The 18829-nt window shown below is 38.2% G+C and overlaps 1 protein-coding gene across 5 annotated transcripts in view; it reads right to left on the bottom strand.

Annotated features, from left to right (window-relative positions):
* STAT4 (signal transducer and activator of transcription 4) overlaps window positions 1-18829 on the bottom strand; it is a 92887-nt gene that overhangs the window by 4729 nt on the left and 69329 nt on the right. For all 5 annotated transcript variants that reach the window (XM_060152418.1, XM_060152419.1, XM_060152417.1 and 2 more), the window contains 6 exons: window positions 17817-17855; window positions 7040-7123; window positions 5426-5524; window positions 2893-3028; window positions 1268-1317; window positions 938-1032 (listed from right to left, as the gene is read on the bottom strand). In XM_060152418.1, coding sequence (XP_060008401.1) covers window positions 938-1032; window positions 1268-1317; window positions 2893-3028; window positions 5426-5524; window positions 7040-7123; window positions 17817-17855 — 503 coding nt within the window. The remainder of the gene's footprint in view (window positions 1-937; window positions 1033-1267; window positions 1318-2892; window positions 3029-5425; window positions 5525-7039; window positions 7124-17816; window positions 17856-18829) is intronic.

The raw sequence follows: 18829 nt of genomic DNA, 5'->3' as shown, positions 1-18829 counted from the left end.
CCACACTATGACACTAGATATGCTTAAAAAGGAAAGAAAAGAAAAAGGGACTACTATAAATAATGCAGTTATGAACATTGGGGTGATGTGTCTTTTCAAATTAGAGTTTTTATCTTTTCTGGATATATGCCCAGGAGTGGGATTGCTGGATCATATGGTAACTCTTTTTTTTTTTAAAGAACCTCTGTACTGTTCTCCATAGTGGCTGCACCAATTTACATTCCTACCAATAGTGTACAAGGGTTCCCGTTTCTCCACACCCTCTCCAGCATTTATTATTAATGTTCATAGCAGCCCTATTTACAACAGGCAAGGTATGGAAGCAACCTAAGTGTCCATCAACTGATAATTGGCTTAAGAAGATGTAGTATATATACACAATGGAAGCTTAGCCATAAAAAAGAATGAAATATTGCCATTTGCAGCAACATAGATTGACCTAGAGGATATCATACTAAGTGAAGTCAGACAGAGAAAGACAAATATTATATGATATCACTAATATGTGGAATCTAAAAAATAATACGAATGAATTTATTTACAAAACAGAAACAGACTCTCAGACATAGAAAACAAACTAATGGTTACCAAAGGGGAATGGGGGTTGGAGGGAGGGATAAATTAGGATTTATGTTGGGATTAACATATACACACTACTGTATATAAAATAGATAACCAACAAGGACCTACTGTATAGCACAGGAAACTATACGCAATACTTTTTAATAACCTATAAGGTAAAAGGATCTAAAAAGGAATATATATATACACATATATATGTATATGTATGTATAACTGAATCACTGTGCTGTACACCTGAAACTAACACAATATTGTAAATCAACTATACTTCAATGTTTTTAAAAAGGGAAAAAAATTGACAGCATAAAAATAAGAACCTAATGAGTTCATATAGAAAATATAGGCTGTAACTCACCCATCAATCCAAAGGGGAAGAATGTGTTTCTTAATTAGGTCTAATATTGCTTCAAGCCATGTCCAAAAGGTAAATGATTTACCAGGTAAGTGCTCCTATTGGAATAAACAAACATGTTAGGACAATGATTATTTCAATAGTAATGTTAGTATGGTAATTCAAGTTCCTTTTTTCAATGAAATATTTCCTTTAAATGAAAAAACAGTTTCGAATTTCTTCTTAAAATAACCTTATCCAGGAAATCCTCGAAATCCCAAATTATAATATGGAGGCTTAAAAAGGAATACTAAAAAAAAATCGAAATGATGCTACCCCTCCCCCTGTTTGTACCTTGCAGAACTTGGCCCACGTGAGATGACCATCACCGTAGCTAGACTGGACTAAAATGAAAGAAAAGAATGAGATTTTTATTAAACAATTAGACTCCTCAATTTGGTACTCAATTTAGATCTCCCCCCCTACCACTGCTAAGCATTTCCTAAGCATGTGCTATGGGTTTACAGTGCATTTAATGCTAGAAACAGTAAAAATAAAAGATATCATGAAATTTTTTTATCTAGGAAAGAATTCTTTTCAATGGAGGAGCTAAAGATAGCCTTAGGAAGTGGGTGGGTGTCTAGAACAAGACCTCCATGAATGGATAGGTTATAAATTGTCAGAGGAGAAGGAAGAGGCCACTCCAGTAGCAAGAATAATGTAGGATGAGGTGTAGTGGATATGAACACAGCTTATATAGGAGAAAGGAAGTGCAGCCTAATGTTGGTAAATAAACATTATAAAATAAATTTGTGAAAGCCAGAATGCCAGAAGTCTTGAATACTGTCATGAAAAGAATGAACTAGAGATCCACTTGGCGATAAGGAACCACTGACTGTTTTTTTTGTTTTTTTTTTCCACTGACTGTTTTGATCCAGGACAATGAAAAAAGAGGTTCTATCTAAAATTTAAGGAAATTATGAGAAAAATTTGATGAAGACCCGAAAGGATATGGCTGCTATTTATACTGTATATATTTAAAAGATTTATTCACTCAGTAACAAATACTTATTGAATGCCTACTCTTGTGGTTTATGAATTAAATAAGGATCAAAAAGGATATTTACATTAAGTAAATTTTGTAATATTTCCAATTTATTTAAACACTAATTGATCGGATAGTAAGTACAAGGGTGACCCAGCATCACTTGTAAGTCAAATTTAACCAAACACACACGATTCTACTACTGCTGCTCAAAATCATCTTTGGCTCTACTTTAACCAGAAATGTATACAAGTTCAATTTTAACTCTTTTCTTGGTGCCAAATGTGTTCACCCCATACTTGTCAAAATATACATGTCTTTTAAAATTCTTTTATAAAAAGCTTACACTGTAGTCACTACATGGAGCACCAGTGACTATTTTGCAAACTTTAGAAATATCAGTCAAAACTGAAATTTTCTCGATATGAAGAATTAAGTATTACCTGGATAGTTTTTAAATTTATAATAAATTTCCTGATCCTGGGATCAGCTGTTTTCCAGTTGGTTAATGACCACTGCAATATTAATATGAAGATCAAGGCACCATTAAGGCTTCACAGTACATTCAGTGGAAATGGCATAAGAACACCCTGGAGGCTGGAGTGTGGAGTGGAAAGGAAGGGGCTTTAGAACTGGACAGCCCTGGCCTGCATCTTGGCTCTAGTATGTACTAGCTGTGGCAAGTCACTTAACCTCTGAACTTAAGTATCCCCATGTATAAAATGGATAGAATGAAGAATTATCCTCAATATTCTGCCTTAAGGAAATTTTGTGAGAAAGATACTATAGCATTTAGCCCTATGCCCAGCGATGTAGTAGGCACTCAATAAATTGTGATGATCATTATTATTATTAATAGTAATCTCACCCTCATTCTTTAAAACGGTTGAGTACCAAAAACAGGGGCAAGTCCTCCACATCTACCAGATCTTACCTGTAAGTTTTTCAACCAGCATATTGAGTTGATCTGAGTTCAGGCCACGGCCAACATATGATGAAAACTGCCAGCTCATCACTTCCAGGAGTTGACTCAAAGTGGCAGATGGAGGGTTATTAAAGAAAACCAAGTTCTGAAACAGAGTTGTAGTGATGATTATATGTATTAATCACATTGAACCCACTGTAGTTCAACTAATAGGATTCCTGATTTAAACTCCTTAGGCCAGCCTCAGTTAATAATACAGAACTATTGTCTCATCTCTGTTGTGCTTTTATAGTAAGACTGATTTTGCCTTTTCCTAAAGAGTCCCTTGTTCTTTGAGTCTAATATAATATATGGCTCTATCTTATCCTTGAAAGAATCACTGTGTAGCTCTTTAACTTTCCCTAGACTATAGTCTATCAACGAACTCATACAAGTACTGAACACTGTTCAACAAGTTAGACAAATACTCTCTTCTGAAATAATATTAATCTTAAACAAAACCTATATCATGTTATTTAATTGGTTTATCATGGATTGGTACAAGTTATACCTTGACCAGACAAAGCATCCCAAAGCACAAAGACAGTTAAGTCCCAGGCTAAGGAAGGGGACCCTACAATATGAATCATAATTAACCTGGGACTCCTGTTTTATGGATAGGACTGTAGTCTTTTCTTATTTTGCTCTAGACAAGAGGATCTTTGGTATGATCAACTGCAAGTAAGATTGTTTGTACCAGAAAATGGGTCAACGGTGGTGGAACAGAAGACTTCACCTCAGATTACTGGAAAGCAGAAGGTGTGAAAGCCGAGAAAGATGTTTTAAGAAAGGAAGGGTGGGGGGAGGAATTAAGAAATCCATTGCAGTATGGGGAGAAGGCCTTTGGCGAACCTGAACTAAGCTGGGCAGCAAGAAAAGGAACCAATTCAAGAGACTTCAGAAGGTGGCAATAAAAGAGGACACAGCATCCAAGAAGGAGTGAGAAATAGGTAGGAGAGGAATGGAGAGAAAGAATTTCTAGAGGGGCAGTTTTCCTTGAACCTAAGGATTATGTCTGGACAAATGACCAAAAAGCATAGAACATAATCAAGGTCTAGGAGCTTAGGTTTTGAAGCAGAATAGAGTTAGGAAGAGAAACCAGAGTTACTTGTTCTGCTGAACTCTGTATGTAGGCTGTGCATTTATGTGTTAGGAGCTGTATATGAAATACATCTCCAGATTCCTCATCCAAGACTAGAGCAGAATCTGAGACGGTTAGTGTGACAACTTTGGTGGCTTTTTTATAGAAGAAGGATGCTGAAGAAAGCTAAGTGTAGCAGCACAGCACTCTGAGGCTGGAGGACAAAGGAGTATCCCATCTTCCTTCCTACATCCTGGAATTGGATGAAAAGCTCCAAATGTGTAGCTCCTAATGGGGAATGACATTAAATCTCAGAAGTGTTGGCTGTTCTTGGCTTTACAGACCAGGTAACTTTTCTAGTGAGTTCTGTTCTCACTGCAGGCTGAGAGGAAGTAAGGCACAGGGCACTCTGTACAGCGTTCCTTTCTGCAGTTAATCTCCCTCAGATGCCAGGGCACCAGAGGATGAGAAGGAACAGGGCTGAGTCATTTTCCATGCTGTTTCCTTATTAGACACATTAAAACAAAAGCGAAGGAACTTGGAGCTACTCATCATGACTATTCCTATTGCTAGGACCTGAGGTAAAAGAATTCTTCCCTTTGGAAGAAACACTTGCTTTGAATCAAGAAGAAATATTTACATCTGACCTATTTTCTCTAGACCTTGGTGGTTTCCAGGACAACACACTGGGGTTTTGTAAGAGGGAGCAAGGGGAAATGCTGACTCATCTTTTTTGCCACACCCTTCCTTGGCCTTCTGTTAAGAAGAGCTTCTATTCTCTGCTTGCTTTGAAACTTGAGGCCAATTTTTGTTCCATATCTTAAATAACCACCAGATGGCATTAAAACCAAATTTGAGCCTAGAATGGATTAAATCTATAATCAACTTGAAAATTTGTATAGTGTCGTTAGGCGAGATTGATGAATATTCTAGTCACTTATTTGAAACCAATTCTCTACCTTTGTGGAAGAGCCTGTGTGGGTAAGGTGTGGCCAGAAGTAGTTGAGGAGGTAAACACAACAGTCAGACATCAAATTCTGGAGAGAGGAGTCTCTCCAGAGCCTAGTTAACAGAGCCACAGGATGGCCCTAGAACTCTCTGTGATGTACAGAGTTGGGAGCTGACCAGACTGTCAGAAATAAAGAATACCTGTCTGTCACTTCTGCTAGCCAGAACTCTCTCAGGGTCCAAGTACATCAGAACATATTACTTTAAATATGACATGAGGGAGGAATCATACAACTGAATATATTGGAATTTTGGAATAAACAACCCACAAAGACATGCCAAAATTTATACACACACACACACACACACACACACACACACACACATATCTTTTGGGGCAGATGGGTTTTGTTAACAATAAAACAAATCAAATAGAATTAAAGGAGGAGAAACAGGAATAGAGAGAGACTGTACCTGGGAATCACTGGTTGACACGTTGTACCAAATGATGGATGCCCAAGCGTTAGGTAACTGACTGACATTGGAAATCATCACCACAGGTAATGAGCAGGTCTGGTTAAAAAGAAAAATAGCACAGTTATTACAGGTAGTAGTACCTTACACTGATTTTACACTTGGCCCTCTTCCCTAAAGGGTCATCTCAAGCCAACCCCACTCCTCCAAGGCAGTGGTGTCTATACTGCCTTGGTCACTAAAATGATTCATGAAGGCACTGGAACCTTCTGAGCATATGAGTCAAGGTACAGGGAGGAAAGGAGCTATACAAATAGGAATCCTTTCAGAGTGCTTGGTCAGTCAGCTCCAATATCTTCCTTGACATTGTGGAGGTATTTTTACTTTCTTATGTCATGTACTGCCTAAAATGTAACTAATTAGAGCCTGTATTGACTTAGCAAATTTCCTCTTAATAAATTACATTAAGAATCTAATTTAAAACTTATCTCTGGAATGGATTAATATATTCAAATTATGATCTAACATCTAATTAATGTCAGTATCAGATATGGGAGTTTTAATTGTAGAAGATGGAGAGGCAAGCGATCTTGGAAAACAAAGCATTATGGGAGATAGAGCTGCCTCATCTGTTGTCATGGCACCCAACTTAGTACTTTCGTGCTGAAGTTTTCAACCTTATGGAATAAACAGGCTTCACAGACTAGTCTGGGATTCTAACCAACTTACATTAGCCCCTTCCCATTAACGGAGGTTAGGTTGCTTGTAGACAGTGAAGTACCCACCTGAGGAACTTAATAGCTCATGGAAACAGACATTTAAGGAAAAGAGATGAGGAAAGAATCCATGGAAAATTTTATAAACATGTTTACATTCGTTAAGATAAAAGAGCAAAGGCAGAACTCTAAAAAAACATATCCTACAAATAGGACCATATTCAATCATGTGAAATTGTGTTTGTTCATTCATGCACTCATTCATTTATTCAACAAATGTTGAGCATCTATTATGTGCTAGGCATTGTGCTAGGCACAGGTAATGGAGGGATAAAGGTGTAATGTCCTGCCTTCAAGAGCTCATTGTCAATCATGTTCAACTTAATCCCCAGTTTCCTTATTCCTTCTTTGAGTTCAATAGTAACAGTTATAAGAGGATCAAAACAATGTACCGTTAATGTTCCTATCATTGGTCTTTGCTCATTATACTATGAAAACCTTTCTTCTGAGGGATTTTTACGTACACGTTAAAATTTTGAAAATATATCATACATGACATGGTTCAAGTATACTTATTTCTCTTTAGGCTTTCCTCTGAGTATCCATGACTCAGGGAATCCCAGAAAACAAACAAACAGACAAAAAAACAGTCTGGGCAACAAATTATTCAATAAGTCTTGAATTATAATGACTGTGAGATTTTATCATTTATATTTAACCAGAATAATATATGTTGACGAATCAGTGAATATTTGACATACTGATTTCCTAAATTAAAACAAAAATGATGAATAAGGAATGTACTAAAACCTAGAAAATACTGAGCTTTCATCTTCAAATGATGACCAATTCCTGAAAATGTTATTAGTAAATAGTAGATATTCCTTGAAATACCTACCTCCAAATCTATGGTGAGGCCGTAGAGGCAGATCTGTGTCTCAAATGTTATGGAATGAAGCTCCTCAGTCACCATGTGACAGCCCTAAGGGGAGAAAGAAATTGCTATCTTACAAATACATAGTTGTTATCTATTATTAGGCATGCTTTTATAAACATTAGTAAATTCTTAAAGTAAATACCCTCAAACACCTCCTATTATGGAACATTCCTTCTTATTATTTAAAAGGTTATTTAAAGTATATACAGAGTTTGAGAAATCTTCATTTCCACAAACAGAATGATTTTAAGTCTCCAAAACAATATAATTTCTAGTTTTTACAATTCCAGTATATTTTCATCAGTTGAATTCAGACAAGTTTTTCCTTATTTTTAATTTTGGAAGTTAGTTCTTTTGACTTACCAACCATTAATAAAAGCAAGCCATATGTGTGTAGCTATAAAAGAAACAAGTCAATGTCATAATGGATTTTTTTTTTTTTTTTAAAAAGCAAGATTTCCTTCTGGTTAAACATGGTAGGTGTAAAACGAGTACTTTCCCCAGCTCCTTCCAGAAACTTCAGTAAAGTAATAGCTAGGGTTTTATTTACTTTCCAGGAAAATAAAGCTGTAATCTAGGTCTCAAAATGAGAGGTGGGGGAGTGTGGAGCGAGGGTGGCAGTAGGGGTAGTGTGTCTCAGAACCTGGGGTTGGAAACACTGGGCCCCCTGAGTCCGGAGTGAGGGCTGAACAGGAGGAGCAGTTACTAGCCCCAGCCCTTGCAACGAGGTTCCCAACATTCCCCGACACTGGTGGGAGACAGGAAGTTTACTCTCTGGAGCGGATGTATCAGAGGAACTAGAGAGGCTCTCTGCATTTTGGATACAAGGGCAAGATGAGGGCAGGGTGAGGTACTGTGCGGGAGGATCCTGTCAAATCTAGGGGAAGCCCATGCCCCTGTCTCTGCTTGACACCTCCAGGAGAGATATCCGGGAGGTAACCAGACCAAGGGAGAAACAACTTACAGATACTGCCTTTAAGGACCCCCCAGTGAGACAGCCAGGTCCTAATAATCACTCTTAAGTCTAAATCCCTACCATGCACACAGAACTTCCAGTTTTTTAGTGCTCTTAAACAGTAAACTAATGGTCATCCAGCATTTGACAAAGCTTCTCACATGAAATGCAGATACAAAAATCAACAACCAAGAACTCAGAAAAAAAGAGAGAATGCAAAAAGCAAACGAAAAGTTTAAAAAAACTATACTAAAAAATATTATAATAAAAAAAGTATATCAGGCTCAGTTTTATACATTAGCTCAACAAATAAATGGCATAGGAAAGGGGCAAATCAACCACTGTAATGGGTGAACATTGCTTGGATACTGATTTGCACAAACCAGCTGTAAGAAGATCTTTTCAAGATAGTGGAGAAATTTGAACAAATAATGGAGTTTAATTAAGGAAAGGTTTTAAGTAAATGCTATTTTCGTTTTTTTTGTGATAAGTGTATTGTGGTTAGGTGTTTTAAAAATGTTTTCTTCTAGATAAGAGATACCTACCAAAATATCAATGAGTAAGATGCTATACTATCTGGAATTTAAGTACTCCAGGAAAAATATGTGTGTTTATGGGAAAAATAGATTAACTAAGACAGGGAAAATGTTAATTATTGTTGAAGCTGGGTGATGTAAAAATGAAGGTTCATTGTATTTCTCTATATACTTTAGTATATAGTTGTATATACATATATGTTTTGTTCATTAAAAAGTTCTTAAAGATGTTTAAAAGACTTCAGATGTTACATCCTTACAGATGTAACCAATACATTACATCCATGAAAGGAGAATAGTATACTACCAAAAGGAACATTCAGAAAAGAATGATGAACAATTAAAAATATAATAAGAGAAATAGACAAAACAACAGAAGAGCTGAAAGTAGGGCTGAGGAAATGTCCCAGAAAGTAAAACCAAAAAAACAAAAAAAACCCAAAGAAATAAAAAATAGGATAGAAAAGATAACAAATAAAGAATCAACAAACTCAAAACAACAAACAGAAGTTCCAGAAAGAGAACAGAGGAAATGGAGTAGAGGAACTATCAAAGGCATAACCCAATGGTAACTCTTATACATTCTGATGGGAGTTGGTACAATCACTTTTTGAGAATAATGTCTCAATACCTAGTAAAGTAGGAGATGCACTCACTCCCCAGGATGATGGTGAGAGTAAGTTTATAAAAACCAGAAAACAAAAAAACAAAACATGATTGTGCAACAGGATCAGAGGGCAATCAGCCCAGACTGGAGCAAGAGATGGAGGGTTCCCAGAGGGATGTTGCCAAAAAGAAAGAAAAAGACAGAAATTCAGATGGACCTGTATGACTATATTTTAAGGACCTTTCAAGTTCTGGAGGAAAGTTTGGGGCTACATTAGTAACAGGTACATAAAATAAATTGATTAAATAAAAAATCTGAGGCAACTAATAAATCCAGGGAAAACTAAAATAATACAAGAATGGAAATATAATCATACTATGTTATATGGTTCAGCTGTTAACAATTTTTATATAATCATAGTAATGTAAACATTGAATATATTAACTAACCAAAACACATTATATGATAATATTGTGAAGATGGGTGAAATTAATATGCATGAAGAGCTGGTATAAGAGAGCCATAGCTTAATTTAAAATGGGTAACCATCAAGGTACTACTGTATAGCGCAGCGAACTCTGCTCAATATTATGTAACAACCTAAATGGGAAAAGAATTTGAGAAAGAATAGATACATTTATATGTATAACTGAATCACTTTGCTGTACACCTGAAACTAACACAACATTGTTAATCAACTATTCTCCAATGTAAAATAAAAAGTTTAAAAAGAGAGAGAGAGCCACAGCTTAATCTTTTATAGAAATAATTCAGGAGTTAAGTGTATAAAATAAAAAAATCAGGAAGTATCAGTATGATATTAGCATAATATTTATAGCTCAAAAAATGGTCATCTCTGGGGAGTGGGTTTGGAGCGGGAAGGAGTGGGAGAGAAATTGCTGTTTTTCCATGATGAAATCTGACAGCAACTTGCTATGTGCCCAGGACCAGCAGTACTGTCATCATCTAAAAGCCTGTTAGAAAAACAGGATTTCTGGCCTCATCCCAGGCCTACTGAACCAGATTCTGCATTTTAACAAAAACCCCGGGTGGAATTTATGAGGCAGTTATTCTCAATGCGATGTATCCACATTGTGTTTCATCTCAAAAGGGATGTGGAAAATTTACAGATGATACAGAAAGCCAAAACGATTTTAAAAACAAGCCCTGGGGGAACATATGAACAGAAGTGGAATTATCTAGGTTAGGAAAGTCAGGGTGGGGTTGGGGGTGGCTGAGTCAGCCCTGAGGGAAAGGGACATCTACCGCTGAATATATGTTGATAATAAGCTGGAATCCATCGGTATTAAATTTCAAAAAATAAAAATAGTTCTAATATGATGATATGAATAACAACTACATGAGGGAAGACTTTGGTGACAATGAGGCACATTAAAATAGAATTTGTTCCTGAGAAGGAAATAGAAAATTAAAAACTCCTCTCGCCCTTGGGTTAGATCATTGTGGTCCCTTATACTGCCTGGAGTAACCTAGACTGACCTGGTGAGATTGCTTCTTACTGGATTAGTAGAAAGTTATGATCCTGAAAATTCCTCTTGAAAATTCCCTTAGACCACCCCTAAAATTACTCCAAACACACCAAACAGCCAGCCCCCTCCCCTGACATCCCCTTACATGTTGAAATAAATAAATTGCTCTTCCTTTGATTGAGCATGACGTGAAGTAGTTGGCTATGTTCAGGCACCAGGGTGAACAAAAACCACATTTTTTTAAACAACAGAAAATCCCACTGCCCTATGGGGAGGAAGTGTTTACGCTATGCAAAGCACTGAGACAAATGAAGAATCCACAAGTCCACGTTCACTAACGGGGTGGGGGGTGGGGGGTGCTCACATTCTCACTGAGTTCAGTGGCGGACAGGACACAAGCCTGGGCAGCACATTTAGAAGCCTGAGGCAAGCACACAGATGGAGACCACATACCGTATGTCTAACTATTTAGCTGTTACAAAGCAAGTGATCAAACTGTTAAAATATGGTCTCGTCTCCTGCCTTGACAGCTAAGCTTTCACCTGACCTAAGTGGCCAGGTTTTAACTCCTCAAAGTGCCACAAACATGCTGGCCTGGGGAGAGCGTGGCCATCCTGGACCGTGGCCCATCCCCCTCCCTTCTACCTCTGTGAGGGGCTTACTTTGACTAGTGTGGCCCCTAGGTCTCTCCTTGTGCCTAGAAATGTTTGCATTGATGGTGTCATCTGTGCTTGAAAGAGCATACCTGGGGAAGAGGTCTGTACAAGCCCTGGAAGTGGGCTTGAGGTCTTTTGGGCTGGGAATTCTGCAGCCCTAGGCTCTGGGTGAGCACATAGCCTCGTCCGCTCAGACATCTTTCTCTGTAGGGAAGGGCCACAGCTGGAGGGCAGCCAAAGGGAGCCTTCTGAGTGCTTATCCCTCCCCCATTCTAGCCTCTATAGTTTAATTTATATGATTAAATGTGTACATATATATATGATAAGATAATTCATTATGGATAATTCCCTCAGATATTTGGGTTATGGCAGTTGTGTGCTCACTGTCCAAATGGCAGGACTCCACAGACAGAGCAATGACACACGGGGTTGTCCATTAACTTTGGAAGAAGACTTTGTACGTTAAATATTACTTTATTAAACTGTAATGTGGGTGGTGAGAGGTTTTCTCAGTGATTCAAACTAATTTCTAATGTTTACTTAAACCCCCTGATGCAACTGTGAGGCACATTTAGAATGAAATCCAACAAGGAAGCTGACGGACAATACACATGACTGGAGACGAGCAGTTCTGACAGAAGAGAGTGTCATTAATTTTCAAAGCTTGAATGCCATCAATCACAGTCTTTATTATTTATTTATTTATTTTTTTTGCGGTACGCGGGCTTCTCACTGTTGTGGCCTCTCCTGTTGCGGAGCACAGGCTCCGGATGCGCAGGCTCAGTGGCCATGGCTCACGGGCCCAGCCCCTCCGCGGCATGTGGGATCTTCCCGGACCGGGACACGAACCCATGTCTCCCGCATCGTCAGGCGGACTCTCAACCACTGTGCCCCCAGGGAAGCCCAGTCTTTATTATTTTATCAGTGCAGTCCAAGCCAGAGACACTATTCGATCTCACGTTCCCAGAGTCCATTCCTTACACACTGACTGGCAAAATGTCATAGATAAGATGTACCATTAATGTCTGCATTAAAAGCCATTTTAACCATCTGAGATGGTTAGAGATTTAAAATATCCATATTTATGATATTTATATTATATGACATTGATATTATAACTGGATTGACTGTATTGTACCCACTGGATAATCTGCTAAGAAACTAGAAAACTGGCTGAACAACCTGACCAGGGCTCCACCTGGAAAAAAATACACAAACTGATGAAAGGTAGGTATAGATGTCACCATATTCTTTTATGTTACCTCTGCTCAGTGTCTAACAGCACACCCTGAAAACCTAGAATATGTTAACAAGTGGCTATGGCTTTTGGATTTTGACTTGAAAGACAACCTCTGTTAAGAAAATATGACTGGGATAAGGATGATTTTCATCTAAATTTCTTGCTCATCTTTTTTTATTTTTTGGTATTTTTTTAATTGAAGTATAGTTAATTTACAATGTTGTGTTAGTTTCTGGTGTATAGCAAAGTGATCCAGTAATACATATATATACAAATTCTCTTTCATATTCTTTTCCATTATGGTTTATTACAAGATATTGAATACAGTTTCCTATGCTATACAGTAGGACCTTATTGTTTATCTTGCTCATCTCTTAACAAGCCATACTCTATGATAATGCCGCACATGGAAAACTATGTGGAATAGAAAACAACTGCAATAATCCATTTGCTTAATGAGTATTTGTTGAGTCCCTATCATGTGGAGACCACTGGCCTAGATGCTGGGAAACAGTAAGAGGGGAAATAATGGTACAGTCACATGAGAGACAGCCCTTAATCACAGAATCATAGGAAACGAATGTAAAGTGACAACAAATTCTCAGCCCATAATGTAAGGGGATTGTATGGAGGGTGTTGCAGAAAAAGTCTACGTTTTTAGTGTTATTCTGGTACCAACGTTTGTCTTAAGAAAGCATTGCAACTACTTAAACTAGTTCAGAAGGAAATCAACTTCCTGTGAAAATGCTCAAGCTAGTTGGAGTGTGAGTGGTGGCTCTGTGTTTGAGAACACTGAACCTTGAAAGAACATTTGTCTGGCTATTTTGTTAAACAAAACTCAAGTCACTCAGGCTTTACTAATAGCTTCTTTGTGTTTCATGACTTTCCACCACATAAACAAAATTACTTAACACCTCAGTCTGTGACTAAAACTGTCATTTATCAGTTAAAACCTACTGACAGAGCAAGCTCGAGACACTGCAATTCCAGCCTCCCTGTTCAAACAATTTCTGCACTTCAACAATCACTCTCTAGCTGGCTCTAAGGACCTCTGGGAAAGCTTGCTTCCTGGGAATCTGTAGATAGCATGTCTACAGATTCCTCATTTCAAAGCAGATTCTCAAAATCAAATTCATTTTCAAAACAATGACCCTACCCTCTGGTGTACTTCTGAGGATTACAGAATCTCATTCAAAGGAACTTAGAGATTGACTAGCCCAACAGTTTTCAAATCTTTTTTTAACCCTGGAGCATGTTCTTAAAAGTAAATTTCCTACCTGGGTCCCAATCTGTAAAATATTTAAAATAGAGCTGACTGATTGAAACAGGGGTGGGGGACCCAGAGCTCCACCCTTCACCAGCCCCCAACCAAGGAGGTGGCACCATTGTTCTCCCTGGCCTTCTGGGGACAGCATGAGTCTAGGGCAACGTCAACATCCTCCCTTCACCCAATGCTACAGCCAGGCGCCCATGCACGTCCTGACAGGTCACCTCTTCCTGGCTAATCTCAGAGTCAAACAGACATGGGGTGCTGCAATTCTAAGGAGCTTTGGATTGGCAATCCTGGGGAAACTGTCATGGTGTGTCGTGATCATTTAATGAGTATTCAGTCTAAGCTCTCACAACCACAAACATAGAACTGAGGGACCCTAAGCTGTGGGGTGTGGTGATGCGGTGGGCAGCAGGTAGACGTGCAGTCCTATAAAAGGGGCCTATATATGGGGTGGTCTGAGGTTGCATGGACCTGGAGCCAGAAAGCCATGCTCACTGGCCCTTGAAAGGGAATGTTTCCAGCAGAGCACCTAGCAGGTGGGCAGAAGAGGAAGGATAAGGATTAGTGGTTTATCCTAGGCCAGGTACCACCTTTAGAGCCATTTCCCCACCTGCTCTTTATAGACGGGGCAGCCTGGAGGGCTGATCAGGAAGCCCATGGCAGACATCCGCACAGCACACGGCAATTGACTCTCACACACGCCATCTCGTGTGGTCCTCACAACAGCCCTATGAAGTGCAGGTTAACATGCAACTTTATAGTTAAGGAGTTAGTGAGGTAAAACAGCTAGCGCAAGGTCAGCTGCCTGTAAGAGGCAGAGCTGTGGGCAGTGCTGTTTCCACCACCGCACCGATGCACGCAGGAGATAAGGGAGAAGTCAACGTTTTCTCAGGAAGCATTAGTTTAAATTCCTTCTACCCTTCGTAAGGATTCCGGTGCGAGGTAGCTATGTGATTTCTGAGCAGGTGGGTAAAGTGAGGACAACGACAGCAGCAGCTGGAACAGAGAGGAAAGGATGAGATGCTGTTCGCAAACCTGCAAAGATCTCCCTTATCGGTGCTTTGTGACCACCTAGAGGGGTGGGAATGGGAGGGCGGGAGGGAGGGAGATGCAAGAGGGAAGAGATATTGGGACATATGTATATATATAACTGATTCACTTTGTTATACAGCAGAAACTAACACACCATTGTAAAGCAATTATACTCCAATAAAGATGTAAAAAACATTCAAGCAGATTGAGCTGCCAGACCATAACAAATTTCTCCCACAAGTTATTTGCCTCATGTATTTCATTTAAAGAAAAATTAGGTAATACTAGGCAACAATAAAAGTACAGAAGCATAAAATTATATATCGTTTAAATTTTCTTTTCAAAGAATAAGAAAAATAAATTTCATACCATAAACCTAAAAAAAAAAAAAAAAGGAAAAAAAAACGATCTCCCTTATAGGAATCTCAGCAAATGGCGGGCTGGGATGAGATAAAGGGGCAGCAGGGGTCAAAGAGGAGGGCCAACTAGGGCAGCCTCTCCAAGGGAAAGTTTCATGACTACAGAGGGAGCACAGCACAGTGGCCAAGAGCATGGACATGGGAGCCAGACTGCTATGGTTTGAATCATCTTAGCTGCACCACTCTGTGCCTCAGTTTCCCTAGCCAAAATAAGTATGACACTAACGGTATCTACTTCATAGGCTTCTGCAAGAGCTACGAAAATCAATGCCAGTGAAGCTCTTAGACAGTGCCCGATATATAGTAAATGCCGCACGAGGATTTGTCAAATAAGTTCTTATCAGGCTGTGAACTCCTGCTTCAGGTGCCCACAGATAAGCGATAAGCGACAGCTACTGTCTGAAATTCGAAAATGAGGTTATAACATCCTAGCTTCCTGTTCTCCCTAAAGTTTGGTTACTTCTATCCCTGGCCCCATTAATTTATGAAGCGCATTTTATCATCAGATCTTCCCCCACTCTTTCCTAACTTTCCTTTCGTCACCCCTACTGCCTAGCCAAGCCCCTAATTCCCCAGGCTCATCTTTCTGAGTCCACGTCATATATTGTGTGACTTTTCAATTGTTTCTGTAGCTCGTAAAATAGCATTCAAGTCTATGGTTTGTTTTAAATGTACGTAGGAGTCATATTAAAATTTTGTCAACAGGGGGAGCTCAAAGAATAGCTTAAAATAAAATTATCCAGCTCCAGCAAACTTGGAAAAAAAAGAAAAGGAAGAAATAAAATCATTCTGATATAACCATATGATTTTGTTATTAATCAGAAAATGAGAGGAAATAAATTCAAAGAGAGATAAGTAGGCCGTTGTTTCTCTATAGTAGAAGATGATTTACTTAGATTTCTGTCTCTAGAGAAATCCAAGTAAAGATTTCGATTTTACATTCACAAAGATGACAAGGTACTAAAGAGTTCAGGGATTTAGATTTATTCCCATTTGATTTGTTTTCCTTAAGAAGAGTTTAGAAGCATTGTGTTCAGTCTATTCAGACTTAGTAAACACTATTCAGGGAGGTCACTGCATGAAATATTGTTTGCAACTCTGGCCAAAATTCCACGGATAATCATGAAATGGGCTTTTATTTATAACGAGCTAATGTTTCAACTAGGAAGTTTGGAAAACCTTAATGGATTTCTATCAGGTGAGAAGAATAACTCTTACTTGTTTGGTTTATTAAAATATCCTTAAACTCAAAAGCTTTGCTCCTGTGATATCTGGGCTGAGAAACCTGTCTGATGCTCTGCCCTAAGCCAAGGTTCTACCCTGGGAGGAAAGCTTAGCTCATCCTCGGTGAGGCTGTGATATTTGGCAAATCATATCTTTAAGATATGATAAAGGGAATGAAGAATGCTTGGAAGGGAAAATGTAGAGCATAAAACCTGTTGTGATGGACCTTTGCGGTTTTGTGGAGTGCGCTAGATTGACTGCAGTTGAAGGCTGGATTTATAAAGTGCTTTTTTTCTTCCAAATAATTCAAAGCGATTTCTCATAGGAGCTGTGACTATAAAGCCAGGAGATTGGATCCATACCAACCGTACTAGAAACAAGCCTCACTGCTTTATAACTGCATCATGTAGGTGGTCTTACATACGCAGTTTCTCTGAGCAGGGAGCACTGGGAATTACTACTCTGATCTCTTAGAGGGAAAAAATGCAATATTTTTCCATCAGATCATTTGCCAAGGATCACATTTTTGGTCACTGTCAGAATGGACTCAAACCCAGGTTTTCTAATTCCAAATATGTAGGGCATAAACCTATGCCCTAGTATCTAGGTCAACTAAATAGCTGATTCCCAAAGTCACTTCCAATCCAGGATTTGACCACTCTATTATTTATCGGCTCAAACTTGAACACTTGGGCTGCACCAGTTTGTTCTTTTAATCAATTCATCTAGTGAAATGCCAACTTTAATATAAGAGCAAAGTCATTGATACCACAAAGTAATAGAACTGTTTTTCACTTGTGATTTTCACATACTGGGTCATGATGTTCAAGACTTACCTCTTATCTGTGGAAAATGAGTGATTTTAAGATATTTTATAATAAAGGACTGACTAAAGAAATTATAGCAATATAATGCAACCACTTTAAATCATGTTCTCCAAGAGTATTTAAGTTTATGGAAAGCTGTTCACCTCACATTGCTATGTGATAAAAAAAAAAAAGCAGGTTATGAAACAATGTGTATATATACTTTCAAAGTATAAAAGTCTAGATAAAAGATAAAAGTCTAGAATGATGTGAACCAAAATATTAATAGTCATTTTCTTAGGAGGGTGTTACATGCATTTTCTATTTTAATAACAAAATTTCTTATACTGTCTGCAACTTATTGAGCTTTACATGTATAACTAGAGAAACATGAATTTGACTTTATATAAAAATATAAAGGGCAGTTTAAGAGCTTTGTAAAAATAAGACATTATAGGATTATTACCTAGAAAGATTCTTTTGGAGAAAATATTTCCTACCTCATTTCCTTTGTTTCCAGACTTCAATTCCTTTGGTTGCTTTGTAAAAGAAAACAACAGTATTTAGATAGAGAAGCATTATCAGCTAAATATCAAGTTGGGGTTTTCTTGGCCCATAATTTTGACTTCTAGAACAGTAACCGAGATGTTTTCTAACTCACTGAAACCTGATGTGACATAGCTGCCCGGATTCAACAGAAAGGAGCTTCCTGTTTCATCTCAAGGTATGCCACTTTAGGAACTGTCGCTGAGATAAGGGAGCAAGCTGGCATAAGACTGTATTTTTCAGTCACATTTTGGAAAGAGGAAATCATGCTGGGATGTTTTAGAATCTATTCAGCACTCCTTTGTACCTGACAAGTATCATCTGAGCTCAGCCGTGATGATTCTCAAAGCCTACGAAATCAAGTCTAACACACAGGCCTGGGGAAATAGACAATGGGGCAGCGTGCCACATGGCACAGTGAGCTACTAAATGCCATGAGAGCAGGAGATACAAAAATGTTCATGACATAGATTACTTAATGGGAAAAAAAGGACAGAAAACAAATTAGTGTGTACAATCTGATCCCACTTAACAAAAAGAATATATATATATATATGAATGAAAATGTAAAAATAAGTATGTTATGTCAAGGTGTTGGGATCATAGGTGGTTTTTAATTTTTTCTCTGATTTTCTATATTTACTTTTGTATTAAAAAGTGATTAAAGTATTATGTAAAAGATAATATACATGAAAATGCTTAGCAACTAGAAAAGCACCATGAAAACTAAGGTTTTGTTATTTTATATATTATCTCTGCTGGAATAGAGACCCATCACTTTTTGGTTTGTTCCTTGTCCTTCCTTTTCCAAGTGACTCTTTTGGGAGACAGAAGGGCCTCTTATGGCTTCACTTATTAGCAAACATTGGCCATTATTGAAAGTTCCTTGAAAATAGGAATTGAACTTAAGCAAAAAGAGTTCTAGTTATAAGGATGTATATGTCATCACTCCTCATTACATTTTATT

The sequence above is a fragment of the Lagenorhynchus albirostris genome, chromosome 6, assembly GCF_949774975.1.
Source record: "Lagenorhynchus albirostris chromosome 6, mLagAlb1.1, whole genome shotgun sequence".
In the NCBI taxonomy this organism is placed as follows: domain Eukaryota; kingdom Metazoa; phylum Chordata; class Mammalia; order Artiodactyla; family Delphinidae; genus Lagenorhynchus; species Lagenorhynchus albirostris.
Note: the sequence above shows the minus strand (reverse complement) of the source record. Positions and strands in the feature narration are given on the sequence as shown.